Source organism: Eschscholzia californica, unplaced genomic scaffold (assembly GCF_041429995.1).
Source record: "Eschscholzia californica isolate CP2 unplaced genomic scaffold, dmEscCali1.0.p SCAF_5, whole genome shotgun sequence".
NCBI classification, from domain to species: domain Eukaryota; kingdom Viridiplantae; phylum Streptophyta; class Magnoliopsida; order Ranunculales; family Papaveraceae; genus Eschscholzia; species Eschscholzia californica.
The window spans coordinates 54,097,954-54,108,873 of record NW_028238472.1 but is presented as its reverse complement, the minus strand read 5'-3'; the positions used below and the strand labels follow the sequence as shown (position 1 = coordinate 54,108,873).

At 37.8% G+C, this 10,920-nt stretch overlaps 3 protein-coding genes across 3 annotated transcripts; 1 reads left to right on the top strand and 2 right to left on the bottom strand.

The window, feature by feature from the left end:
• Nucleotides 1–2,171: 2,171 nt before the first annotated feature.
• PRXQ (Thioredoxin superfamily protein) lies at nucleotides 2,172–3,869 on the top strand. Its single transcript, XM_086640463.1, has 4 exons — nucleotides 2,172–2,614; nucleotides 2,692–2,829; nucleotides 2,922–3,011; nucleotides 3,535–3,869. Exons 1-4 carry the CDS (start codon nucleotides 2,369–2,371, stop codon nucleotides 3,751–3,753), a joined length of 693 nt encoding a protein of 230 aa, XP_086496589.1. The 5' UTR covers nucleotides 2,172–2,368; the 3' UTR covers nucleotides 3,754–3,869.
• A 290-nt stretch (nucleotides 3,870–4,159) lies between these two features.
• LOC147540748 (20 kDa chaperonin, chloroplastic-like) lies at nucleotides 4,160–6,397 on the bottom strand. The gene is made up of 6 exons (XM_086640462.1): nucleotides 6,045–6,397; nucleotides 5,715–5,928; nucleotides 5,128–5,307; nucleotides 4,888–5,043; nucleotides 4,720–4,797; nucleotides 4,160–4,586 (listed from the first exon to the last, which is right to left on the bottom strand). Exons 2-6 carry the CDS (start codon nucleotides 5,916–5,918, stop codon nucleotides 4,413–4,415), a joined length of 792 nt encoding a protein of 263 aa, XP_086496588.1. The 5' UTR covers nucleotides 5,919–5,928; nucleotides 6,045–6,397; the 3' UTR covers nucleotides 4,160–4,412.
• Nucleotides 6,398–6,651: 254 nt separating this feature from the next.
• On the bottom strand, nucleotides 6,652–10,769 carry LOC147540747 (beta-galactosidase 15-like). The gene is made up of 13 exons (XM_086640453.1): nucleotides 10,405–10,769; nucleotides 10,217–10,312; nucleotides 9,995–10,107; nucleotides 9,815–9,881; nucleotides 9,475–9,711; nucleotides 9,114–9,308; nucleotides 8,456–9,018; nucleotides 8,270–8,373; nucleotides 8,051–8,160; nucleotides 7,727–7,954; nucleotides 7,411–7,622; nucleotides 7,044–7,320; nucleotides 6,652–6,957 (listed from the first exon to the last, which is right to left on the bottom strand). The coding sequence occupies exons 1-13, from the start codon at nucleotides 10,582–10,584 to the stop codon at nucleotides 6,850–6,852; spliced, it is 2,490 nt and encodes an 829-aa protein (XP_086496579.1). The 5' UTR covers nucleotides 10,585–10,769; the 3' UTR covers nucleotides 6,652–6,849.
• Between the last annotated feature and the right edge of the window lie 151 nt (nucleotides 10,770–10,920).

Below are 10,920 nucleotides of genomic sequence, written 5' to 3'. Positions count from 1 at the left end.
CCTAAATAGGTTTCCACCCGCAAGTATACGGGCGTCAAGTAATAGTTCCGGTAAGACCGGTTCGTTCCTCAGAGACTAAGTTAAATTAATTCTAACCTTAAAACTATTGAGATTTAAAATTGGTTTTGATGGTGATAAAATAGAATTAAAATATAAAACTCAAGAAAAATAAATAAATAAATAAATATTTCGATATTCAGACAAAGGGAACCTAGGGTTTTCGAATCCGTTTTCCTAACAATTCTAAGGACAAATTAGTTTTGGTCTAATTCGATAGTTCTTTGTATAACTCAGGTTTTCAGTCCATGAACGGTCTAAAAAAACCCGGAAGATATTATCGTTAAAATAATAAAAACTGTAATAAATTTATCATTAGAATAATTATTTAAACTTTATCTAAAACCCTAGATATAACGGACTTAGCTACTCATGCTAGAAACGATAAATATTTGAAGTAATAGAAGAAAAAGAAGAAAGAAACTTACTTTTCTGCGCTTTTCCCACCAAACAGACCCTTAAGGAATTGATTTCCTTCTGTTTTTCCCGGAAATCTGCCAAACGCACCCTCTGGGAAAACGATTTTCTCGTCTTCCCGGAAATATTTTCCTCTCTGAGAAAATTATTTTCTCTTCTTCTTCAACTCTGTTTTCTCTCTCTAACCTCCTGTTTTCTCTTTCTTTTCTTAATCTAATCTCTCTCTCTATGTTATTTCTTGCTCTCTCACTGAACAGGAAACAAAAAGAAAGAGAAAATCGAATAATCAAATTAAATTTCTAAAACCGAGTCTCTCTCTCTCTCTACAATATCTCTCTGTCTCTCTCTTGTTCTTTCTCTCTTCCTCTTTAATCTCTCTCTCTCTGTCACTAAGAAAACAGAGATTATAAAAGGAAAGCAAAAAAAATTAAAAGTTAAGAAACAAAACGAAAGATCACTCTCGGTTATCACTTTCTCTCTCTACTGCTCTCTTCTCTGTTCTGTTCTTATAAAACCGTTTCTCTCTCTACTGTTCTATCTCCAAACCCCTTGATCTTTCTTAGCCGAGAGGACCCCAAAGATGAGATGCCCTTAATCAGCCGAACTCTTCTGTTTTTATAGAAAAACCAACTGAAAAATCCTTTGTTTCTGTTTTGATTCGAATTGAATCGAATCTCTCAGTTCTCTCTCTCTAAAACCGTGACTGTTCTCTAACAACCGTGATTCAACTCTCGGTTTTTGATTTCTCTTCTATCTTCTTCACTCCTTCTCTCTCTCCTGTTTTGATTCTTTCCGAGAATATCTCCTTCTCCCTCTCTCGGTTTCTTAGAAAGAGAGAGAAAAGCCCGATGAGAAGACGTCGGCCGTTGAGGAGGTTATATGCTCCTAATCCAGTGCGTCGCGGCCGGACGAAAAATGGTACGGCTCCTGCTCTTGGATGTCGCCACGTGTCTCGGCTAAATCGGGACCGTTAAATAATCCCGTGTTTTGATAATAGCTTGGTGTACTCCTGACCGTGACAGAAGGTGTCCCGCGATTTCTCTGGTCCCTCCGATGACTTCCTGGATGCGCGCCACGTGTCCCTCTTGACCTTTGGTCAACTGAATTTGACCCAAACTTTGACTCGCTCTATTTTACTCATCCGAACTCCGATTTGACTTCCGTTTTCGCCTACGGGTTCGTCTTGGACTCTACTTTCCATCCGAGCACTAATACTGATCATGAAATCAGAATCAGCAAATGACCAAAATACCCCTAGTCTGCGTTTTCTCCGACTTTTATCCGCTTTGCACACATAACTCTGAAAAAGGTACCTGAGTAGAAAAAGGAGTAATTTCATGAGAGTAACTGCCCTAGATAGACTAACTTGTCCAAATTAAGAGACTCAGATGGGACATTTTCATGTCTCATCATTAAACCATAATAATAATAATAGGTGGGGAGTTTGGCTGCCAACACAGGGATTTCCCTTGGCTTAATTATACCATCAATTTCATTCTTCATCATTAATTAATGATGAAGAAGAGAGAAACAATTAAACCCCAACACCCATAATCCTCTTGCTGTCTTTAGATGAAAAAACAAATAAACACAGGCCTAATGCCAAGATTAGGGGCTCTAATTTTAACCCCATACAACTAACTTCACCCCTAATCTAACAAATGGATATATCTAGATAGATCACCACCACCCTTAGAGGCTAGAGGAAAGTTTCTCAGTGTGGGGTCAGCATTAATCCACATTTACAAGATAGATAGATAGATAGATATAGTCCAAAAGAAAAGAAAAATGGTAGGTAAGGTAGTGAGAAATCTAACCCCATCCCATCTCTTCCACCGCTGCTTTAGGAGTGAGTGTCTGTGACTGTGAGGATATCTTCTTCTTCTTCTTCCTCATGGCTACCCTTTCTCTCTCTAATCACTACTCTCTGGTTCTACCCTCTCCTTCCTCATTTCCAACCACCACCACTCTTCTCCACAACCCTGAGAGCAGGAGGAGGACCACCCAAGTCTTTATTCTCTCCAAGTCTTCATCATCACATTCTCAATTTTATGGTCTCAAGCTCTCTTCTTCCTCCTCCTCCTCCTCCTCTGTTTCATTCCCATCTACTTCTTCAGCCAAGACCTTCATTTTCGCCAAGGTACATGCAGTATTTTCTTTCCCCACTTGAAAATGTGGGTTGTTGTTATGGTTCATGATTGAGTTCTTTCACTGCAGGTCTCGAAAGGTGCAGCTCCTCCTGCATTCACGTTGAAGGATCAAGATGGAAGGAACGTCAGTCTTTCCAAGTTCAAAGGAAAGCCGGTTGTCGTTTATTTCTATCCTGCCGATGAAACTCCAGGATGCACCAAACAGGTTCTCTCTCTTTCTTTCCTTCTTTGTGTTTCTACTACAATCTTGGCAAATTTATTATACTTGACTACAACATTTGTTAATGACACTCACAGGCCTGTGCATTTAGGGACTCTTACGAGAAGTTCAAGAAAGCAGGAGCTCAAGTTGTCGGAATTAGTGGTGATGGTCCCGATTCACATAAGGTAACACTAGCTGATGATACTTAATTTGTGACTCACTTATGTTTTAGATTTCGTTCTCACAACTACTAATTCTAGTAGCTCTATATCGACATGGGACATTCATAAGCTGTAAATTATACAAGGGTCACTTTCTGCAACCACTACTAGTCTGCTCAGGAATTAGCTGCAGATATACAATAACATGCACCTTTTTAGAGTCAAAACTCTTATGCAATTGAATGGTCTGAACCATCTGATTTATCACATTGTTTAGATAAGAAGCCAAGAGGGTTGGACCTTGCTTATAGGAGTCTCACCAAGTCTGTATGTATTCTGATGCATGATTGCCATGATATGTTCTCACTTAGGAGAAGGGTCTTGGTCCGGATTCTAAGCTCCACAAGGTGAAAGCTTTTGACCCTTTAGACTGAAGAGATACTACAATCTTATCTACAAGTAAACTGCTAAAAAGTAGTAAACTATTTGTGACATTAATTGGCTAGCTACTTGGCCCAATGAACACTGGTTGTTGTCGTTGTTACAGGCGTTTGCTAAGAAGTACAGGCTTCCCTTCACATTATTGAGTGATGAGGGTAACAAGGTAAGGAAAGAATGGGGAGTACCATCTGATCTATTTGGAACACTGCCCGGAAGACAGACTTATGTCCTTGACAAAAACGGTGTTGTTCAACTCATTTACAATAATCAGTTCCAACCTGAGAAGCACATCGACGAGACACTGAAGCTACTTCAAAGCCTTTGATTAACTTACGCTTTAAGTGGTTTACAATAATCTATTGCCCCATGTAATAGAACCAAAAAAGAAAAGGTTGTATTCGAGTTATCTTGTGCATTATTTCAGATCAATTTTCTCACTCAGATGTACCTGTTTTCTTTTAAGTTTGTAGTTGGAGTTCTTCAACAAAGATGACAATCAAGAGTTCTTCCTTCAAGGTCCCTATAACGCCCCAAGTCCTGATTTCCACCTCGGTCACTACGAAAACCAAGATTTAGAGCACTCTGTTACGGAATCATAACACAACAATTATGGGAGCCAAAGACACGACAAACAAATACATCATAGAGCTCATAAGAAACAATAAATCAAACCATGACGAATAAAATGAATCTTGAACTTTTTAGTGGCTGATCATTGGAACCGAAGCCGATTTTCGAACCATTCAAATATTATTATTCAGAAAAGACGTTCGCAACGGAGTTCCCTTTTCTTTTTTTGCATTATCAGATGATGTTTGAAAAGAAACCACCAATCGATCTTACATGAAGAATTTCATTATCAATTTTACAACTCAAAACAATTCATTGACTCGAAAACAGTAAGCGTTCATCCTTCGACAAACTAGTACCTTGCCTCAGAGTAAAACTCACTCAAAATTATTCTATTGAAGATGGAAACACCACTTAAGACAGCACAGCCATCACATCCGATACCCTAAGAGCTATGTAGTCAGAACCATCGTTTCCTTGGAAATCATTTCCTGCGTACTTGGAGTACAATACGGTATTTCCTGCTTCAACTCCTAGTGCCTTCCTTTTCCCTTCCTCGTCCAAGGGCCCAGGTCCAACCGCCACAACCTATTGAAGCATGGACAAGAAAATATTACTTCCAATTTATGTTGGGATGCAAACGAAACAGATTATCGTCCTTGGGGCGTATGCATAATCGAATAGGCACGCATTACTTGGAGGTATTAGGTTTGGTTCTTACCGTTCCAATGGATGGTTTGTCCTTGCTAGCCTCTGTTAGGAGCAACCCACCGGCAGTCTTATCCTCAGCCACGGCAACCTGGAATCAGCAAGTATACTTGCGTGAAGGGTTGATGCAAGTGCTTTAATTCTCTGTAGATACCTATATGCAGCTAGGGTAGAAACACACCTTGATTAGAACACGGTCATTCAGAGGCTTAAGATCCTTGATGTCATCGGTCTCTAGGACGCCAACAATGTCATCGTCCTTGAGTATGAGATGATTCAATCCATCGAACTCAACTTCTGTCCCTGCGTACTTGGAGTACACAACTTGAGCACCAGTCTACACCCACAAAAGGAAATTTAGATTTAGCAGCATGAGAAGTCAATTATGTATGTAACAAAAGCTAGGAAAAATAAAAATCACCTTGACACTGATGTCGACTTTGTTCTTCCCAACAGTCTTACCCTCTCCAACAGCGACAACCTCGCCTCCTTGTGGCTTTGTCTGGGCAGTGGAAGGCAGCAAGATTCCACCAGTAGTTTTCTCGTCTACTGTCTTGATTTTAACAAGCACTCTGTCGCCCAAGGGTTTGAGGGTTGTGTACTGCCAAACCGGTAAAGATCAAAAACAGAGAATCGAAACAAACCAACATACCATAAATCAGAAAGAAACCACTAGACTTTCAGACATACCCCACTAGAAAGTAGATTAAAAGTTCTAGTATCTTTTAATCTCAACATGGATTTATATACAAATGCAGAGTGCTAATAAGAGTTGCAAATGAAATCACCATTGTTCAGAGTTATATTGGTGTTAAGTTTGTGGTCATCCAACTCAAAACCAATTGTGAATTAGTGGAGAAGACCTAGACATTATATTCTTGATTGCAAGATCACCCTTCTTCTCCTAAGAAATACTCCTCTATAGAACTAATGTTGAGTAACAACAGAGACTTCAATTTAACAACAATAATAATAATAAAAGAGAGAGAGAGATTATGATGATACCACCTTAGGAGCAACAACAGTGGCGGCTTGAACTCGGAAAGACCTAGGAATGGTGGTGGTGGTGAGTGATGTTGGTGTTAGAACAGAAGATGAAAATGAAACAACATTTGAAGGTCGATGAAGAAGAAGACCTTCAAATGATGAGGGCAACCCTCTTCTACTACCAACTATTATACAAGTAGTACAACCAGTAGTTACATTCGCCATGAATTCCTTCCTACCCAATTAACAAAATCACAAAATAAAGCTCAACCCCCACTAGACCAAACACAAAATGGTGGATAAAAATGAGATTTTTGAGATAAAATTATGCAACTTTTGAGATTTTTAGACAAGAGAAAAAAGAAGAAATATTGGGTCGGGAAATGTTTACTACTAGTAGTAGTACTAGTATTCGGCGGATGTGAAGAAGATAAGAGAGAAAACTATCTAATGTAAATCACCTGATAAACCCCCCTGAAAACCCTAAATAGCCCAACCCCAAAATACTAATTAGATGCTGCTGCTGCTGGTTAGGTATTGGCAGTATTACCAAGCAACCGTAAAGCAACTATCCTATGGGGTGACCCGTCTAGGGGATAATAATAATAATAATAATCTGAAACACAAATCATGCCCAGCTACATAAGATTTCTCGTGAGAGTCTATGTGATTTTTCTAAATCCCTAACATTTTTTTAGAAGATCTCAAAATTGTGCGGCTGCTTCAATATTTTACGCGCTAGGGGTGCTACACTTAAAGAAATACTCTGATTAATCGAATTAAATTAACACACCGATTAAATATGACTATAACATTTCGAGTGGTTAGTTTGTGGGGGCAATAAAACATGTTTTACTATATTTCTCAATCGGAAAAGTTAGGAATAAGAAGTGTTATATGTGTGTGTTCGAAAAAGAAGATTAAAGTGTAGAGAGCGAGAGAGACAAAAGCCAACATATTAACTAACAACTATCATTAATTATTTTTAATATCAATGTAGGCAATGATTTGAACTAACAAAAGTTCTGAGAACAGAAACTGACATTACCTGTTACCTAATAAAAAACTAAATGGAAGTTTTTCGAAACAAAAAAAAAAAAAACTAACTAAACCTAGTTGATTCCCCTAATAACATGTAAATATAGAAGTAAAATTCCTAACAAACTAGCTCCACTGCTAGTCTCTTGGTGATATCTCCACAACTAGTCGTTCCGAAATTCTGTTCTGAGACATTGATAGAGCAACTCTCTTTACCCAAACATGCCTGCCAAATAGACATACATACATGTGTTATTTAAGATGAAATTAGACTAGTTATATGTTTGTATCGATCGTGTGAGAAGTTCATACCTTTTCAAGGATGGACAGGGCAGACTCATCACAACTACCTTTCTTAAAGGAACCACATTGTCCTTGTGGGTTTCCAAAACTAGCAAACTTGACAGCAGAGAAAGTCCTTCCGTTCCCGTGGCATGACAACTCCAAGGTGTTTCCTTCATAAGCATTCCCACAAACTGAACCAACTCTCACAGTTTGGAAGTTAATGTGTGAAGGATCTCCACCCATCTCCTCAAACAATACCAATACGTTCATGTCGTCACGGAGGAAAGATCGTGGGACATGATACCTACATTCACAAAATAACGTCGTATATATATTAGTACTTACTATAACTCATTACAAACTATATATTTGTTAGTCGTATATTAGTACTTACCATCTCTGAGAGGGTTCACCACAGTTGGTAACACATTTATTATTATCGTATGCACCACGGTAATCGCATGTCTCACTGCACCCATCGTCACCGGCTAGGAAAGTGGGCCAATACCTACCGATACTCTTCCCGTTAACCCAAGCATAACCCTTACCCATACCTTGCAAATCTACCACTACAGAGTCTAATCCCAAAGGAGCCTTGAATGTAGTCTGTACTCACAAAAAAACATCATCAAATAATAAGCTCCCCTTTCGAGAAAGTTAAGTTAAACAGCAATTCCACCTTTTTGGAAAAGAAACGGTAGGGTTATTACCTTATACCAAGTCATCATCCTCTTTGAAGGAACATTAGTTCCATGCCATCTAGCAGAGTGAGGTGATTCAACGTCGTAAATATGTTTGTCTTCGCCGTGCAAACCAACTCTGTATTCCCAGTTGCTCGAAGCCAAATTCTTAACAATGGTCTCGTCGTTCTTCATCTGGCTAATCAACTCAACACTTGCAATTCCAGTCGTAGCCATATCATATTTTGGTCCATAGTTCTGCGCATATATTAAAACATGTTTAAGCCTTCATCGTAATCGAAAGAAAAAAGACTATTAGAAATTTTGCATCGAGCAAGTCATGATTTAATTTACCTCTAAACCAACAGTAACACTGAGCAAACTTATCTGATTCTTTCCGGCACGCATGTGAACTTTTTCCTCGTACACGAACTTATAGTGTCCATGATCAGCCCATTTTGATCCTAAAATACCGAAACTCGTAAGTTTAGATTTCATACACCTAATTAAGCTAGTTACTACAACTATACATGTATTGCAGACAGTAAGAAAAAGATGGGGAAAATTAGTTACCAATATGTTTGCCATTGACAAAAGCATGTAAAACGTGACCGCTGGTATTCACTCGTAGAGTCATCGAATCACTCAAAATGGGATCATTCTCGTCAAGATCGATACTGCAAGAAGTAGAAAAGAAATTATGAACTTGACACTACTAGTAAGTACTACTGAAAGATGAGATATGAATTAGTTATATACCTGGTCATATACCACAAGTAGTCAGAAGAGTCATTGGAAGCTGCTTTTTGCTCAAGAATGCCTTTAAAAGAGGATGTGCCCTTACCCAAGATGGTAGCATCTTTAACCTGTTCAGGCCTCCATACCCAATCGAAACCGCTAGTACTAATTGTTTCGTCCTCGGATTTTATTACCATGACTGTTGTCTCAGTGTTCACCTTGGCAGTACTGTAAACTTCATTTTTACAGTCAGGAAGAATACTAACAGACCATGCAGGAATCTCATACTGACTTCCTTGGAAAGTGATTGTCGAATTTGAAGTAGAATTCGCGTTGCTTAAGAAGCAGCTTGACGTTCCGTTATACGTGTACATAGTCGCGGTAACAGAGTGATTGAAGTGGGTGGTGGATACATTGCCATAAGTAAGTACCTTCTCCATTGATTTGAGGATGAGATGAAGTTGTTTAAGATGACCCCATTTAGGTTGGTTCAAGTTACCATATTCATCAAGAGGTGCATCATAGTCGTATGATGTGGTATAGTAAGCCCCAGCTGATCTCCCAAAGTTAGTCCCACCATGATACTATATACAATAAAATATATATATACATTAGAACTCAATTTCATTCTAATATATAAATTAAGATATATATATAAGCAGGCTTTATAAAGACTTACCATATAGTAGTTTTGGAAAGTGCCGCCGCGTTGGAAGAAACGAGCAACGGAATAAGCAAGGTCCTCAGCAGTCCTGTGTGGAACTTTGCCTCCCCAGTTCTTAAACCAACCAGTCCAATTCTCTGTCCACATCTTTGGCACATTCTTACTGTTTGGCTCGAAAGAATCGCAGTACCAACCATTGCAGGTATTGATCTATATATATATATGTATGTATAGAAGAAATTTCAAACTTACATTCTGATTGATGACAATATATATATATATATATATATATATATATATATATATAGTCTATATATATATATATATATATATAGATAGATAGATAGATAGATAGATAGTTAATAGAGAGACATACCATTGGTTCGGGTGCATCGGCTTCTTGACACATAATCCATGGAACACCAATCTGTAATGATTCAGCGAATTTGGCACACCAGTTGATGTATGCGTTACCAGCGTCACCGTAAATTGATTTGACATTACCATATTCATTCTCAATCTGAGCAATAATGATAGGACCACCTTGTGATGCAAATAGCTTCTCTTTTCTCATCATATCTACTATAAGAGTTGTGAAATTTGCCATCTCATTCTGAATATTAAGAATAAATTAATTAAAGAGAGCTAAGCTAGAGGGGTTAATGGAACCAACATGATAATAAAACATTAGTAGTAGTAGTAGTATAAGAATGAACCTTGAAAACATTATTATCTGTCCTGATTTCAACACCATCCATATTGTGTAGCCACACTGGTAACCCTCTGGTAACATACATACATACATACATATATAGAGTAAAAAACTTCATCTACTTAATTTGAGAAGAAGAATAGTTAAGAAAGAATAGTAGCTAGGTATGAGAATATTGAAATACCCATAGTTCCATTCAGCACAGACATAAGGTCCAATACGAAGTACAGCGTACAAGCCTGCGTCTTGCACCGTCTTAAGAAATCTTACAAGATCCAAGTTATCTGAGAAATCATACTGCATGCATGCATGTATAACCAAGTACGTATTAATTGTCAAAAACTAACTCTTCTTCTTTATCTAACTAGTAGTACTAGTATGAATGAAAATATAAATATAATATAACCTGGCGGTGTTGTGGTTCATGAGAGTTCCAAAAGACATAAGTCTCAATAGTATCAAGGCCACCTTCTTTGGCTTTCTTTATCAAATCAGGCCACATCTATTAACATATATAGCAGAGTTTTTAGTAATCATGTTTTTTTCTCTCTTATATATACTACTAGTATAAATAAATAAAATGTAGGTAGGTACCTCGGGTGTGCTACGAGGATAATGAATGGAACCAGACAAGAGAACTCGTCGTTCTCCATCGATTGTTATAGCTCTTCCGTCGTATGAAACATCATGTAGTATAGCAGAAGAAGAAGAAGAAAACACGAAAAAGAACAAGATTGTTATAGCTAGACCAATTATTCCTCCTCTCATACTCATCTTCTACTTATTATTAATTAAAATTTGATGAAGACTAGTTTGGATATGTGGGTCATATATATAATAGCATTCCAACAAGTCGTACTTAGAGGAGTTTGGATAAAATCAAAACTCTTGGGTAAATAAGATTTATATTTATCTCAATCTATTAATCCTAATTAACCCTATCTATCTATCTATCTATCGAGTTTGGAAGATAAGTAGTAGTTTAGTAGATAACCCACGTGGATAGTTTTAGTAGATTTATATTTATCTACTCTATTATTATTATTATTATTATAACTAACTACGTACTAGTATCCTATCTTTCTACTTTCGGCCTTGTTCAGTTGGGAT